The following is an 18885-nucleotide window of genomic DNA, read 5'->3' on the forward strand; positions in this document are numbered from 1 at the left end:
TTTATAATTTCAGTAATATTATTTATTTTTACCTAGTTATAAAAATGTCATCTCAATGTGTTAATTATAAATAATTTCTTCTTTCGTGTTGCATGAATACCTCATATTCACCTTAATAGGCATCTAGTTTTAGACTTTAATTTTTTTACTAATGTTTACTTTATGTCATTCCCGGATGAATCTAAATAAATAAATAAATCATAATACAAATTCCAATAACAATATTTTCTGTTCTAGATTTCAAAAATGGAATCCAACATAACTCTGTACAACGCCAGTTCGTTAGTAAGGAAAGCAACTTCGAGCGTCACAAATGTCACCGTTCGGAACGTCAGTATCGCGAGCAACGCATACGAGTGGCGTTTCGTGCTACCTCCGTATTTCCTGATCTTCATGCTCTCGATATCTGGAAACTGCCTCGTGATAGCAACACTGGCGAGCAATAGACGAATGAGGACAGTCACGAACGTGTATTTGTTGAATTTGGTAAGTATTAAGCGTCGAGAAAAATAATACTTCTAAAAAGTTTAGCAAATGAATTTCTAACATCGATGTATGATCATTTGTAAACCTATAGTCAAACTCTTATTACATGAAATGTTCATGTAAATGTTCCACTTTTGAGCGAGACTTTTCTTCTCTCGAGGAGAAGATTTGCAGCATTTTCCACCAGACGGTTAGTGACTACACATGTGGTAGTATCAACAATAAAAAAGTAATAAATTTCTTCGTGATGTTTTGTTCACGGCGCACGAGATGAAATACAATTTATAAATAAAATACTGATATTCAATATTAACTACGAAAATTATTAGAAAAAAAAAACTAAAATTGAGAACATAACTAATTTCTACAATATAATTTTATATATGTTGCATACAAGAGAATATATGAACCGGTTTTAGGTTTACATTTAATAAATCCTCAAAGGGGTATACTGAAACAAAATAGAATTTATATTTAATTTATGATTTTTTTATACATACTTAGTTACACCGGCCTGGCGAACGGTGTATTAAATAATTAAACAGACAATCTTTGAATCCTCAGTGGCGCCTAAATTTTAATATTTAATAAGAGAAATTATAATGCATTAAATTTTCAAACATTCCTTTTATCCCAAGTGACCCACGCTGAGTCTAGCTGGCATATTTTTAAATTATCTATAGCAAAAAAGCCGTAACTAAATTAAGTAACTAAACTTATTGTAAGATTTATAAATTTTGGTTTCTTCAATTAAATAGTTATATAACAAAACTGTTTTCTTCAAATTCATACACCATCCACAGTAAAATGGTAACATTGTAATATTTGGAATAATTTCGTGTTCTAGCAGTGAAAAATTTTAGGATTTCGTTTATTGGTTTACATATAAACAAACTAATTTGACCTCTTTAAAATATAAGTGTAGATAACAGCCTTACGTGTAGATAATACCCTTTACAAAAATAAATATCAATAAGCTTATATTTATGTAGTATATAGTATACAACTCGTATTACTGAGAGCATTCAAGTTTACTTTAACCGTTTTGTTTTAGTGTGCCATAAAGTATATGTTTACCTTTAAATCTAATATTCAAAGAAATTGTCGTTAACGTTTAATTCTTATAAGCAAAAATATTAACTAAAGACCCAATAACTCAGCCCAAAGAACTGAAATAACCAAAAATAACTAAGTTTTTTCTATAGTCTTTTTTACAAACAAAAATCTGTTGATTTTAACAATTATTAAAAATTAAATTATTATCATTGTATTGTAAAACCTTTATCGTCCTAATACTTAAATCGTGATGCCTGACAATGAAAACGTGTAGGCAGTGACAGTGTAACACGTAAATAGAAAACGCAAATTAAAATACACCAAACGCACGGACAACATAAGTCGGTGGAAATATAAAAATAACAATTAAAATAATAATACAGGATAGATCATTAATCTGAGATAAACTTAAACATAACCTAGTAATATTGTAACAATAATATTTAAAGTTAACAGTTAAGAAATATAAAAAGTTATGATCCCATGAAGGTTTTATTCGTGAATACATAGCGTTCTGCGCTTCAGTACTAGTAACATTAACTTACGAGGTACCGGTTTCGTGGAACCGGGAATAGGTTCACAAATACCATTAAGGAATTTCAAACGTAAACGTAACGCTGAAACGTATAAAAAGGTATTATTCAAACATGCCCTTTAAATACCAACTAAAAACATTTACGGAACATTCAGTTCGCTGAATGATATGAAATTCTACAATTAATTCGGTGGTTTTAATATAATTAATTGTTGAAAAAAAAAACATATCTACCACTGCTTCGGAAAGAAGCACCACAGATCTGAGAATAGCTGACGAAAGAGACTTTTTGATTTTTAATATCGTTTTTTTTCAACAATTGCATTTACAATGCAATTTTGCATATTTCTATTTGAAACAGTCGAGGCAATCGTTTTGCTCCCAAGGTATGTCATCTAACAATTCATTAGTTTTGTAATATTCTTTAACACACAAAGGTTATTCACGAATTTTTTGAATTCTGCAATTGAATAATTTTGTATGTTTCTTGGGATGATAAGAGATTCATTTTTTTAGAAGGTAAAAATACTAATAGTATGTACGACATAATTTCTACAAAAGTATTTTATGTTTTACAAAACATACTTCACAATAACTAACATAACTAAAATAACTAAAATAACCATGTTAATTTAAAATCTTATATACTTCACAATATTATCAAGTATATATTGAAAAGCGACATAAGAGCGACTTTAAGGAAATTCAAACATAAAATACGTGATTTTTTTCAAATTTCTTAAAAAAACTTTTGGGGCTCAAGTTCTATATAAATTGCATGTACTATTTTTTTACATTCTTTACATTTTCAGATATGGCTTGGCTTCTTTTTACTTTAAAAGTGAAAGAAGAATCATCGGCAAACAATAAGATCTTGTGCTAAACTATACTCGATATATCGTAATATAAATATATTATAGCTTGGTTTTTTGTCTTTTAATACGTGTTTCTTTGTACCTTTTATGCTCAAAGATAAAATAAATGCAATGCAAAATAGCAAATTTTAAATGGTCATTTTGATTATGAATTCAGTGAAGGTTGGTTGTGTCGTCTAAAATTATGCGCATTTTTCTGCAAGATTTTCCGTAACGTGTGTTTATTTTTCTACACGCCGCTATAAAGGTGACTTGAATTTATTGCAGCTGTGTTACATACGTATATCTTCGTAAAGGTAGTGCACATTCATGTTGTTCATACAACTTTCCGTTTCTCACTCAGCTTATAAGTTGTATTTATTTCTGTTCGTAACAAATCCAATAAAATTTCGCTCTTTCGTTGTATATTTAATGTACCTTTACAAAGTTTATTGTGAACTCAAACCTTAACGAGAAAAGTGAAATGTTTAAAGAAACAAATATAGACTTTTTTTTTTATGAGAGCAAGCCATTATAAACCTTAAATGAATTTATTACGTGATGAAAATTTATTAAATAAAAAACAATTCTAATTAAAATATTGTTTAACTTGTCGTTTAAGTACGTTATGAACACTGGTAATGTATCAGATAACCAATTCATTCGGTCCATTACAAAAAAATGTAATGGACCGAATGAGTGCTGCGTAGCATGTTGTATTGCCTTGTTGGTTGATATTTGTAACTGTAGACATGTTTGAACTTACGTGATACAAAAGCGGATTTAAGGCAGGTATATTCACGCACGAAGGTGCGCCACTCCACTGAAATTATTACCATCGGCTTGCATTAGTATAGCTGGCGGGAGTGCTTACAAGATATCTTAGTACGCGTGGGACAACTAAGAGCAACACTTAGTTTAACTGAGTTTAACTAAGTTTAACTTAGTTTAACTAAGAGCCCACTTGGTTTTATCTATCATACAGATGAGCTCTTCAACTAATCATTCCTCAATTGTTTCAGAATTGCTCATATTATATTAATTGTAATTTGTTGAAATAGAGAATTTCAATACTTATAATAGTTCAAATTTATAAATTCAAAGTGGCTTATCCGTCTAAGCATGACAAACAAATAGACAGACACAGTTACTTTCGCATTTATAATATTTGTTTAGATAAAATAGCATTTGTAATATTAATGGTTATTTTAAAAAAAGAAAAAAAATGCAGTTTTTGGGAACGTTGACGTACACAATTATGTGTGTGAGGCATAATAGACTTGATAACCTACCTATTTTATAGGTATATGTGTAGGTAGGTAGGTATATAAGGAATAACATTAATGAATTATACAACTGAACCTTTCTCGTGAATCACTCCGCGCATTGATGAAAGCCGTATAAAAATCCGTTTTCCGCATAGGTTTGCGGATTAGCATATGGGCCACCTGATGGTAAGTGGTCACCACCGCCCATAGACAATGGCGCTGTAAGAAATATTAACCATTCCTTACATCACCAAGGCGATATCATTTGGTCAGATTTTAGAAATCTGTAGTGAACGACACCGGCGCTAGTACACCAAACACTCACAAATAACTTTATGTGAGTCAATTTTCATTTAGGGCAGGATTTAGCTGGGTCTCCAGGGTTCAGCTATTGCGACGAGCGCATCCGATTATCGAACAGTATCCACTTTTCATCACAAGTAATGATTCGATTTGAATGTCTTCATTATTGTGTCGGTCGAGCAAAGTAACACATCAGTCGACGCGTGTTTGCAAGTTCGATTCACTCAATTCATGAGGTACCCATCATTCAAGTTTTTTACTTTCCCAATTTGCTTCAAGTGGATTAATACAGTTTTATCACTTACCCCGTAGCTTGCAGCTATCTCTGAAGTGCTTTGTGATGGATCCGCTTCCACAATACCCTTTATTTATTCACTTTCCACTTTGGTATACGACCGTCCACGGGGTTGGTTCTGAAGGTCGAAATTTCCGGAACGAAAACGTTTAAAACAAAAACGTACCGTGGTTTCTTTTATGTCACTAGCACCGTACACATCATTAATCCTTCGAGCTGTTTCTGCAGCACAGATACACGGTAGGATTCGTACTCGTAAAAATATCGATATTTCATGTTTTCCATTGTGCGGTAATAAGCGACGCCAAAGTCAAAAGTAACGAGGAAAAAACAAATGAATGACTGTTTTCAAAACTCAAATATACCAGCTAAATGAATTTATAAATTTGAATTTGGAATTCTTAACCAAAGAGGTCTTTAGGTTTCTCATACCATAAATACTAATATATTTTTATTTATTTACAGGCAATATCAGATTTCCTGCTGGGAGTATTCTGCCTCCCTTTCACACTCGTCGGACAAATATACAGGCGTTTTCTGTTTGGCGCCGCGCTTTGCAAGTTAATACCATTCCTACAAGGTAAGTTTTTTCTACAGTTTTGATTGGAATATGGAATATTTTTTTAGTTTCATTCATTCGCCTTAACAATTTCAAATTCAACGTATTTATCGAGATACATCCGTAATTGGGACACGTCAGTACTGAACGTGCCTCCCACATGTGCGAGGTGTGTGTCACTCATTTACGATTGATTCTTGTTGTATCATAATTCCTATCTCCAATCGACGAAAATTCAATGCCTCATTACATCCGTATATTGACAAGAATGCAGCATTTCCCCTTTGATTCGCAATTCCGATCCTGTGGGCAAAAAACTAATCACCCTCCTGTTACCAGTGGAAGCAATAAGGCGTTAATTTCGGTAGTTATATTATAAGTAGATACTTATTGAATTATACGTAATAATGGTAAGTTCATAATTAAACTAGAGGGTTAAATATTGGACAACAGATAAGCTTTTGCTGTTGAAATAAATTAAATCCAGATCTCAAATAATATAACAAAATGTTTTTTTTTTTTTATTTCAAATTAAATAGAATAGGTGCTTTAATTTTCGTTAAAATCATAACATTGCGATATTATAAAGCATTTAGACTTAAATAAAAAACCAAAAAACACTATACATGGAGGCATAGATCTATATTTTCTGGTGACGTGACACTTTTCTAACCTAAAAATTCTGAATGTGAAAAATTCCGATTGTATTCAACAGCAAGCCTTCGAAGCTTATGTTACCGTACGTGAAATCGTCGTTCGTGCTTCCATCAACATACAACAGATTAAGATGATTTAAAAAATAAAAATACGTGTGCATCTCGAAACGCCCGACATAAGTGATAACTTAAACTGTCTGAAATACGACTAGCGCAGTGGGTTAGAGTGACAGAGGAGGAACCTGCCTACCGCTACCGTAAGCGTAAAAAAAATGTAAGCCAGACAGACTGGCGCCGTAACGCGTTACGTAACGAAGCGGTTTACTCTGTCATAGGAAGTTATTGCTTCAAAAACCTTTTTATGGGAGATTTCTAAATATCTACATAATAAGTCAAGGTATGTGTCTATCTGTCGAAAGCAAATTCTAGCAAACATTTTTATGATTTAAAAAATCGGAAAATAAGGACAATAGCAATTTTGTTTAATTTACACAAAGTATTAATAATGATTAATGCTAATTCAAATAAATACATATTTTTTAAAAGTTTCGTGTACATAAATATTGATTTTTACACTTCGAAGTTCAAACCGAACTGAAGTTTTCAAAAACTAAATGCGCTTGTAATTTCAAAAAAGAAGAAGAATAGAATCAACACCTTTATGCATCATAAAAGTTTTTCTGTTGAAACGTAATTTATAGAAACTTTGCACTTCAATTCGACCTTGAAAAATTATTCTCATAGCTTTGAAAAGTTTAACTTCAAAAGGAAAAGTATAGTAGTTTTATTTTTAATCTTTTGTCACTTCCATTTTGTAGCTTCAGGATCTTACACATTGAAACAAATAAAAAAGGAAATAAAATTAACTTTTTATTTGTAATGCAAATAAAATCCAATATAAGCAATAAAAATATACAAATATAAAAAAGGTCAAATCAATTTATTATTGTTTGAGCGAGACCGTCTTGGTAAATAGGTATTATTCACTCATCATCATCATCTTATTGTATCTCAATAGTTAGTATTGGTATGTTCCAGTCCTTTTGATGAGTGCCAGTGTCAATACATTCAAAGAATAACATTAGTTCCAACGGATTAATAATAGGATTAATCTTGTAGGACTTAGGTTTTATATTTTCCTATACCGCTGAGCATGAGATCCAAAAAATCACGTGTTGGATAGCTTGCAAAAGTAGTACTAGATTCGAGTTGTGTCATTAAACCGATTATCTAACATGTAGGTCTCTGATATAGCCTTTATTTCGAACTTTGTCAGTGCTTGTACCGCAGTACCTCGAAAAGCTCTTTAATGCGTTAATCCGGCAACTTATTTTTCGATCGCATTGTACTGCCTTCTTTCAAATTGTGATAATTCGGGAATAGATAAGTTAACTGTATTTCTACACGTAGTATAACGTATTCCACATATCTTGGCTAATATTTATTTATCAGTTAATAATATATGACCGGATTTGTTACATATTACTATTAATATCAATATTTAAATCATTTAAATATTGAGAATGAAATTCAATCTTTATTCGATATAGAATCGTAAATTGTTTTTTTTTTTTTTACCTTAAATATCATAAGGTTAATAACCTGTTATTTTTATTTGACAAGGTCTGGAGGCGACTTACTCTTTCCTAAACTGTTTCATCATCTAAAATGTCGTTTGTTTTATAATTTTTTTTTCAGCAAAATACGTGCTTTAAGGACTTTAAAATTTGTCAGTTTTAGTATTTATAAATTAAAAAAGAATTTTTTTTTGGGCTACCGTTTTCTTGGAAAAGTGGATAGTATAAGCAGATATTAATCGAAGGTTACGGGTATCATATCATTGCAAGGAACAGTGAATTTGCATGTATTTAATTTGTTTTACAATTCATCTCGTGCTCAGTGCTTAGCACGGAGTTCTTGCATTTTTTGGATGAATGTCAAGTTGAACAATGGCACAAGGGACACCATCACGTATTAGTATAGGTACTTTTTCGTTTCCATATATTTTTTTGTATAAAAACTGATTCCGAAATAGGTTTTTAATAGCATGGTTGAACGGTTCATTTCTAAATACTTCAACTTGACTTTACTTTGAAAATATAAGCTTGCTAGTATTATTCCCTGAATCTTTTCATATTCCTAAGATCAAAGAGAATTTTACTTCATAAACTAATTACAGTGCAGTTCAGAATTATAATTAAATGATAAACGGAAAGCCCGTTGTTGTTTAAACACTACCATTACAGTTATTTGTATTTGTGTTATTCTGTTCGTAGTAACTCAAAAACATCAGAGTGAGTTATTTTTTAACTGTGTTGTTAATATGTATAGTCATATAAATTATTATTAACTGTGATATATTTTCTAATACGATTCTAAGCCTTGCAGCATCTCCGGTTAATTGAGTAAAAAAAACATTAACGCGAAATATAAATCTCTTGACACATAAATAAAAAACAATTTAAAAATTTATTTATTAACAATTATAAATTTATTAAATTACTTGCACTGTGTGAATTAATGGAATAATTTGAATATTTTTAGAATGAGTTGAGACAATTTTTTTTTAACCTATTTTAGATTTATTGGATTGGCTTATACACACATATATATATATATATTAATTTCAATGATAAATTAGAATATCATGAAATAAAACTAAGAATAATTATGGAGTACCCATTAATTCTAGCATAACATCGAGAATTGAATAAGAGGTAAAAAATATACATCCTAGTATATTATCAGTAGTTATTAAGATAATTCTTAGGAAATCCTATTGAAATTTCACTGCAATCAAACAAGCTAAACTTATAATAAAATATGCAGCGAATTTTGAAGGAGGTTTTAGTTTATAATATTATTATGGTTATTCAGACATTAGGCATAAAAAGTACTTCTTACTTGGAATTCAAGCTTGCTTCATAGGAAATCATTCATTTCATCAAATTCAGTTCAAAGGTTTTGCCATAAAGGAGCAAGAGTTAGACAGAAACACAGACAGACAGAATTATAATAGATTATAAGTACCTGCGCTTTGAATTATATACGCTTTAAACTTATACAAATGACGTGACAAACTTGAATTTAATGTATTTGTATACTAAAAGATATATTTTCCAAAAATGATTGCAATTTAAACTTTAAACATAACATAACGCAAATGATTGATTTTGATGAGATTGTTGTTTTTTTTTTTCATTTCATTTCAGTGAATCGGTAGAATGTTTGCAACTGTTTTAATTTGAATTGGCAGTGGAATGCATGAATCCAGTCCCGAAATTGGACTAGCAGAACGTTTGTCCAATTTTAGGACTGAGAAATACGTTTTGTATTCAACGCGACGGCGTCCCTGCAATCGTGTAAACTGATACGGTACGGCCGATACGGTATCTAGCGCTGGCGGTAACGTGATGCAGTTGTAGAAAAATCTGTTTTTGTTTCCGTAGATATTGTTTTTCATATCATATTTGCTCTTTGCATGTTTAATTCACTGAGGGATACTATCATCTCACCCATTACTCACTATCATACTTAATATTGTTGTAATCTAGTTTGAGTGAGCGAATAAGTACAAGCTCATTAATTCTGCTAAATGTTCTATTTTTAAAAAGGGCTGATTAATTAAATTTCTATCTTATATTTTAAGCATTCATTCTAAGCCTGAAATGTATAAATAATTTTTACCTTGATACAAATTTAGGGCTTGTATGTAAATTAAGAGATAAAAACGGCAATTGAATTGAAACTTCATTATACATAAATACTTTTCTACGAATCACGACGTACATAAATCAAGTCTAGACACGTAGCGTATATACCTCATTAACCCTAACCATTCATCAATGACGAACAATAATCAGGGGGTAAATAACCTAGGAGTTTTTGTTGTTTCATTTTACTCATAGAATGAACATTTCATTTATATATCGAATGTCATTTTAGCAAAATATATCTAATTCTAGAAACACTTATCGACGGAGAGGGTGTGATGTAGTCATAAAAATCACACTAACAATAAAAAAAATTATAGTGTCGATCGTTAAAACTGCGAAGCATGTATAAGATTCCTGTATTTAATTTAATTTATCATTTATCGCGTGCTCAGCGGTGAAGAAAAACATCGTAAAACATATTTAGAATTTCACTTAAATTCTGCGTGGTGTGTAAACAAACCGTATTGGCGCATCGTGGTAGAATAAGCTCCAAACATTCCCCCAAATGGGAGAACGTTTGGGACATTAACTTCACTTTTATATCAATACTAAGAAATAAATATATAAAATTATTTTTAGGTAGTGCATTTCTAGCACTTATTTTCATTATAAACTGCGATATTGCACTCAGTAAAAAGTTTCAGAAATTCGCTACTTTTTCCAGACACATATTATACAATAAACGTTTTATTTCCTCGTATTATATATTAGTTTCTGATGTGTTTACTGTCGGAAAAAGCTGTCGGATGTTTAACCATTCACGTTGAACTTTCTTCATGACTTTAATATATTAAGTGGTCCATACAAAATTTAATTAATTATCTGATTTTTAATAGATTGTTTAAACATTTATAATAATATGTCCATCATACACCTACCAGCATAAGTCAATTTTTTAGTATGATTTTCAATATCTATTGAAACTTCTAGCAACGGGGATACTTCAAGTACTATAATGTGGTTTTGCTTATTGATCGTTGCAATGTTATGAAGTCAAGTTAGTTATTCAAGTGTGACGGTTAGGTACTACTTAATAGCCAATTATGTGTGCAACACTTTTGATAAAATAGATGAAAATGGACGTGGCCTTTAATAATTGAGCATCGATCGTATTGAAGATAACTTTCCACAACATTAACTTTATTTATTACATTCCTAATGGTAAATAGTCACCACTGCTCATACATATTGGCGCTGTAATAAATATTAGTAAATTAGTAACCTATAAATTTCCCACTGCTGGGCTAAGGCTTAGACTCCCTTTGAGGAGAAGGTTTGGAGCATATTCCACCACACTGCTCCAATGCGGGTTGGTGGAATACACATGTGGCAGAATTTCGATAAAATGAGACATATGCAGCTCACGATGTTTTCCTTCACAGCACATGAAAATTCAGCCTGCATTCAGAATTTTGGCTGGGTTTGAATGCGCAATCATCGGTTAAGGTGTACGCGTTTTAACCACTGGGCCATCTCGGCTCTTATAATATAATAAATATTAGTGATTCCTTACAATGTCAATACGCCACTAACCTTGGGATGTCCCTTATGCCTGTATGCCTTACTAATGCCTGCCTTATGTAACACAGTTATGACTTTCACAAATTCGCTTTAGTTCTATCAGTTGATTCTTCGAATCCTTTGAATTCGTTTCGTAAAACTAACTACATCAGCCAGACAATTGTCTTATTTTCAAACCAAAGCAACTAAAATTCAAAAGTTGTACAACTATCATATTAATACAGCTTATTGTATGGTATTTAAAATACACGAATATTTATTTATGTAAATAAGAATTATTTACATTAAGGCCAAGAAATATTGTATAATATCTATCTATCTTCTATATCTATACATATAATAAAATCGTAACTGATCGAAATCTGTACAACGAAGATATTTGAAAAAATATTTGTACTCGGGTTATTTATTAATGCAATAGATCACGAAAATATATATTTTAGAATTTTTGTCTGTTTATCTGTTCGTTTGTTACCACTAATCTCGGAAACCGGGATTTATGTACCGATTTGTATGCGGTTTTCACTGATGTGATGTAGTAAACTTTGGGTAACATAGATGCTTTGTTTTATTCAATCGGTTCTTCGGGTAATTTCCAATTCGATCCAATGTAAATTGAGCTTTCATCAATGGAGTCGATCATATTAAATGGAGTTTAACTTATACTGGACATTTCGGTTCGTAGCGGCAAGCGTGCGCACGTATTACGATAATATTTAAAACGCTCGCGGTTACAATACTATTTTTAAAAAGCAATGTATTGTGTCTCCGTAATATATTTGATAAGATAGTTTGATACGATCGTCATCATAATCATTATAGGAACATATTACTTTGCATGGATACTATATATGTATATATTTATTACTTGGTAGGGCCTTGTACAAGCCCGTCTGGGTAGGTACCACCCACTCATCAGATATTCTACCGCCAAATAGCAGTACTCAGTATTGTTCTGTTCCGGTTTGAAGGGTGAGTGAGCCAGTGTAACTACAGGCACAAGGGACATAACATCTCAGGTCCCAAGGTTGGTGGCGCATTGGCAATGAAAGGAATGATAAATATTTCTTACAGCGCCATTGTCTACGGGCGATGGTGACCACTTACATCATCAGGTGGCCCATTTGCTCGTCCGCCAACCTAAATCATAAAAAAAAATTGGTTAAACTTTTGTGTCTTAGTTTGTTCGTTAATTTGGTTGTTGTGTCTTATATTTAAAAATATTTTATATTAGTAAAACTGTCGGTTAATTGGATATACAAGAAGACTTAATTATTAAATATTATGTTTGTTAAAAATCTTCGCTAACAAAAATTAATTAGTTTAGCCTTATAAAATATTATTTTATTTGGATAGTAGAATATTTTATAGGTTAGGTTAGATTGATATTTAAACATGTAGGTACATATAACTTTGCTCGGATATAAATATATTATAGAATAAATTAAAAGTTTGTTTATTAGTTAGTTTTCAAAATCAAAATATACTTTATTCAAGTAGGCTTTTACAAGCACTTTTGAATCGTCATTTAACAAACTATTTAAAGTAAAGCTACCGCCGGTTCGGAATGTAGATTCTACCGAGGAGAACCGGCATGAAACTCAGTAGTTACTCTTTTTTCAATATCTAAAAATACAGTGATGTTAGTTAAATACAATTATATATTATGAATTAGTTAGATTGGTTGTTTTTACTTTGTTTGTTAGAAAAATGTGTGAACATTTAGTTTAGTCTTAATCTATACATCTAATAAAATCGTAACTGATCGAAATCTGTACACGGAAGATATTTGAGAAAAAACTGTACTGGGGTATTTATTAACGCAATAGATCACAAAAATATGATTTTTGAATTTTTGTCTGTTTGTCTGTTTATCTGTTCGTTTGTTACCGCTAATCTCGGAAACGGTTTTACCGATTTGTATGTAGTTTTGACTGTTTTATTAAAATCGGTTCACAAATAAAAAAGAAATGGCAATTTAATAAAAGTATATCTACCTAAATATTGATTGTCATCAAGTTTATTTGATTGAAAGTTTGGTTAACTATAGTTTAAAAAACCGTATGATTGAAAGTTAGTGCGATCACAAAGTTAAAAAAAATGTAGATTTCTGAGATTTTGAAATTACAAAACTATCAAATGTAAGTTGAGCTCTCATTAATGTAGTCGGACATATTAAATAGGGCTCAGCTTATGCTGTTACTCAGCTAGTTCGTGGTTTGGTTGTTACATATAATAAAATCGTAACTCATCGAAATCTGTAGGTGCATGGAAGATATTTAAGAAAAAATATTACTGGGTATGTCTATTAACACAATACATCACATAAATAAGGTTAAACCCATTTTAAATTTGCATTTGACAATAAACATAAGTACTATAAATATAAATAGGTACGACGCAGATTATTTTATGTTTTCCAAAGTCGAGTCCGAGTTTGGAATGACATGAAAAGATAGACAGATATGTTAACAATATAATTCCCTTGCTTTTGAGGCTTAAAGTCACGCGAACGGAGTCGCGGACATACGCTAGTTTATAAATATAATTTAATATAAGCCAAAACAAAACAATAATTAAATATCAATATAATCCTAAGATTCAATTATATACTGTATCTTAATGAGTTGACATTGAATTTATAAAGTTGATGAAATATATTATATATTAAAGATATTAATGTGTTTAGAGTTCGAATAAAGTAGCAATAATAATTAATTTAATTAAAAATATATCATATTAAATAAACTTTGAATTGATTTCAATTAACATTTTGAGTTTTATTCTTAATTCTATAATACTACTTCATGATTCATACAGTAACTATTCTAATTCATATTTATAGATATTTAAGGACTCAATGTTAATAATTCTTGTGTATATAAATAGTATTTTATTCTTTTTTAGTGTATTTGTTAAAATGCCCTGTAAATAACCAAATCAAAAGATATGAATACCCGAAGACAGCCGCCCTTGCTATACCATTTCAAATTTACACTGAGTATTATTTTAAGCATAGCAACAAGGTTAAGAAAGGCGCTTAGTTGGGGCCATTTCTAAAGTCACTTGTCAAATTAATGTATTGTACAAGATTTATTTCGCAATTCATATTACAAAATCGAAAGCTTAAATACCTGGTTGTTTGTTTCACAAACACTCCGAAACCATTAAACAGTTTATAATGGGTTGCTAATGGAATTTAATTATTTCGTGAACTAGGGAAAACAAATTTTATTTTAATTTACTCGTATAAAATTCAGTAGCAGCTAGTACCTATAAATACATAGAGTTTTTTTTTTTATTAAAAATCACTTTTTACAAATCATAATATTGATCAAACAATAAAAATACAGTTAACCTTATGGTACATTTATCAATAATTAGTCATACACCGTCATAGTTCAAAATGAAATCCTTGTTTACCTTTAAAACTAAATACCACGAAATAGAAGTTTACTGATAACATTTTTTTTCGCTCTCACATGTTGCTTACGCTTTATAAATTACTAAAAACTTCAATAACTATAAATTTATTGCAAGAAGCATCGTTTGGCTGTCTCAGTCTGATTTGTAAAGCGATTCAAAACTGCTACAGAAGGCGCTTTGGATTTATAATGTTCTAAGTTTCAAAAATAACTTCATAAAAAAATTTAATATTTATACCCTAATTTTATCTGAGGTTAAAAGAGTTTCATTCTCTCTAAACTTCAATCATATTAATATCATTCTTTCTAGTCGTGTAGCAGCTGGAATGTCCCATCAGTTAGACATTATTTAGAAAACTTACATACACCCTCATTTTACCTCGGTCACGGACGGATAGTAAATTGAATAATTAAATACTTGTCGGTTAAGTGTATTATCTATACTATCTTTACTTCTATACTAATATTATAAATGTGAAAGTAACTCTGTCTGCTGTCGCTCGTTCACTACCAAAGCAATAAACCGAATTTGATGAAATTTGGTATGAAGTAAACTTGAACTCCAAGGAAGGACGTAAGCATTTTTGCCTAACATAATTATGACAACCAACCCCTAAAACGCAAGCGAAATCACGGGCGACAACTAGCTTCTTATATATTTTTTCTCTGTATTCATACAATTTGTCTGCTCTGTATGCTGTTAAAAATAAAATTTTCTTTGAATACAAAGTGTTGAAGCACTCGAATGACCGGTAACTATTCAGACAGCTGATAATTTTAACGATTTGTTCTTCAACCTCAAAGGAGTCAAAATCATAGTCCATAATAAAAAGTATGTATCTTTGTTCGTCAAAGTATACACGTTTTACCTTTGTTATTTTTATCTTACAGTGAAGTAACTGAGTTTTTTTTCTTCCAGCTGTATCAGTCTCCGTGGATGTCTGGACTTTAGTAGCAATATCTTTGGAGAGATACTTCGCAATATGCAGACCGTTGAAGTCGAGAAAATGGCAGACACAATGTCACGCGTACAAGATGATTGCAATGGTGTGGGTTTTCTCCGTCGCTTTGAACTCACCGATTTTGATTGTTTCAACTCTACAGCCTATGAGAGGAAACGGTAAGTATCTTAATAATCTGGAAGTACTTCATTCAAACATCCTTCAAGTCTAATTTTAAGATACACTTTAATATTCAAATATTCTTTAACATAATTCTTTTGAAGTGTTTCTGAATTATTAAATCTGTCATCCTGTCAACATAAAAATACACCACTTTCATTTGGAATGAAGATCACTCTCCCGATAATAGTCTTGCCACAGAATAGACACGAAAGTGAACGTTTAATCCGGGCGCATTATGCAAATTAATCCAGTTTAATTTAAACATTCTACTAGAAAATCAATTTATATTTATTTGTATATGGATGAATTAGGCGGACTGGCAAATTAGCCATCGGATGGTTACAGGCCAAACGGTAACTACCACTGTGAGAAATGTTTATCTTACATCGTAATTTAATCACGAGCCTTCTAAACTAAGGTGTCAAGCCCCCAGTACTTGTAGTAATAATCACACTCTCTATTCCAAGTGGAACACTACAATAATAACAGTTGTTATTTGACGATGGCAAATTTGATGTGTAGTACAGGTCCTAAGGCTAGGATAAAGTACTTACCACCAAGTAAATTTTATTCTATATTTATTCTACTAGAGTTTTATTTAATATTTTCTATATCAGAAAAGTCAAACAGTTTAGTATTATATCTATATGAACATGGATCGTTCCTGGTGAAGGCGCGTCTGAGTCCAAGAGTGCACACTAGTTTTTCCGTTTCAATGCACTCAAGGACAAGTTATTTGTTTCAGATTTGATTACGATGCCTAACTATGTGCTGATAATTAATTGATAGTGAAAATTGCATAGCGTTTCGCCAGGTATACGTAGGCCCTAATAATTCTTCCCCAATGATCGCACTCTACCAACCATTGCACTTAGTATTTATTTGGAAAAAAAACACAAAATAATATGCAAATATTCATACATAAACGTTAATCAAATTTGCATCGCTTCTCATAAAAGCGTATCTTTATATTGGTGCGATACGGCTTCTTTTGATTTTATACAAGCGTCAATCATATCACCGAAATCGAACCATATCAAGGCTTACAGATTTGTTGTCATTACACTTTGAATTAAATTGCACGCTATGTGTTTCAATCTATTTAATCAGCTAATAGAGAAATATAAATAACTAAGTGCAATTACTTGAGGTTATTATTCTTCTGAAGTCGTGAAAGCTATGTAGTGTTACTATCAGATACAATTTGTAGATAAATAAAATAACAGACAACTTTAACACGAAGCAACTCACAAACGGATTACTTGTCTATTTCTCATTGCTCTGGAGTGTTAGCGGGATACCGCCAAAACTTTACAGTTTGCCTAAAGTACTCTATAACTTTTCTAAGGAAAGAATTTCTTAGTATATAACTATTATGAAAAACGAAGCGTAAAATAAATATAATAAACATAAAACTTAGTACGGCTCTGACTAACGAGCGGGCTAAACTTCCGATAAGAAACGATAGTACCAAACAGTTGTTCTTTCGTATACATAGTTGATAATAGAATTCAGACCAGTTAAGGAAATCCTATTTTATTCAGTAATTGTCACGACATTGATTAATAAAACAGAAGAGTTCGAGAACTTAGGATATAAGTATATTTGTATACGAGGCCAGTGGTCATCGCGAATTGATAAGGCTAAATCCTAGTCTATGCATCAGTGACACATGCAGGGCGGTGTAAGGGGCTCAAATTCATACGGAAGCGATCGAGTTTTGTCGCAGCAGATGTTAAAGTAAAGTTACAGCCTGTAAATTACCCATTGCTGGGCTAAGGCCCCTTCTTCCTTCGAGGATAAGGTTTGGAACTTATCCAACCTATGGAGCTACTTCAATGCAGGTGGATACACATGTGGCAGAATTTCATTGAAATTAGACACATGCTGGTTTCCTTACTATTATTTTTTCACCGTCGAGCACGACATGAATTATAAAACAAAATAAGCATATGAAAATTCAGTGGTGCTTGTCTGGGTTTCAACCCGCAATCATTTGTTAAGATACACGCGTTTTAACCACTTGACCATCTCGGCTCGATCTTAAAGTGAACTTCATATTTACCTGATTTAAAAAATTTAAGCACGCATTACACAATCTAAAGCAAAATTTGTATGTTGTTTACTTTGAGTAAAACCCCGAACCGGGGTTAAGCCCCTCCCAAAGAACAATCCTTGATCCGTCACTTCTGGGCTTAAAATTATATTTATATAACTAGGTAAATATAAAGTGGAGTTTTTCTATTATCATTAACATCATTCATGTCAACATTTAATTTGCTTATCGAACGTATAATTTAAAATTGGAACGACCTCTCGACATTTCCAAGTAATTTAGATTCGTATATTATTTATTAAATATAATGTTTCACGTTCAAATATGATATAAAACTTCAAAATATTAATTTTAAACACAATATAATATAATGCAAAAATATGAAGCAATTTATATACATGTTAAAGCATACTCTTTAGTTCGTTTGAAGAATACATAAATTACTCTAATATGCTTGATAATATTTGCTTTATTTTTTGTAATATAAACGAGATTACCGCTTGGCATCGTAATAATATCAGAATATAGGTATTTTCTTGATGTCTCCTTCAACATTTTTAACAAAGAACATTTTTGTAGACTGTTTACGTGAAAGTAAGTTATCATGTTCTATTCTTATGAATTATTAGTGTTTTTTTTTTTACAGTAGATATTTTATATAAGATATTTTTTTAAGTAAATTAAATACAAGTTTTTTTTTTTGATAAATAATAAACTATGTCTGAATGATGTAAAAATGTGAAAGCAAAACGAGGTTTTTTCATAGGGAGGAGGATGAGGGTCGGTAGATGATGGATACACATTTGGCAGACTTTTAAAACATGCGAAAAATGAATGATAATCTCAACAATTTCACTTGGTGGTAGGGCTGTCTGTGAGCCCGTCTGGGTTGTTTCGACCCACTTATCAGATTTGTACGTTTATCTTATTTTATGTATGTAAATCTGAAACTAACTCTGTCTGTCTGTCTGTTACTCTTTCACGGCTAAACTACTGCACCAAATTTGTCAAAATTTGCTATGAAGCAAGTT

The 18885-nt window shown here is 31.2% G+C and overlaps 1 protein-coding gene across 1 annotated transcript in view; it reads left to right on the forward strand.

The window, feature by feature from the left end:
- The first annotated feature begins 243 nt into the window (after positions 1–243).
- LOC113397099 (cholecystokinin receptor type A-like) overlaps positions 244–18885 on the forward strand; it is an 83827-nt gene continuing 65185 nt past the window's right edge. Inside the window, exons 1-3 of the mRNA XM_064218155.1 lie at positions 244–486; positions 5263–5377; positions 15594–15794. Of these exons, the coding sequence (XP_064074225.1) occupies positions 247–486; positions 5263–5377; positions 15594–15794 (556 nt within the window). The 5' untranslated portion in view covers positions 244–246. The remainder of the gene's footprint in view (positions 487–5262; positions 5378–15593; positions 15795–18885) is intronic.

The sequence above is a fragment of the Vanessa tameamea genome, chromosome 3 (genome assembly GCF_037043105.1).
Source record: "Vanessa tameamea isolate UH-Manoa-2023 chromosome 3, ilVanTame1 primary haplotype, whole genome shotgun sequence".
Classification (NCBI taxonomy): Eukaryota; Metazoa; Arthropoda; class Insecta; order Lepidoptera; family Nymphalidae; genus Vanessa; species Vanessa tameamea.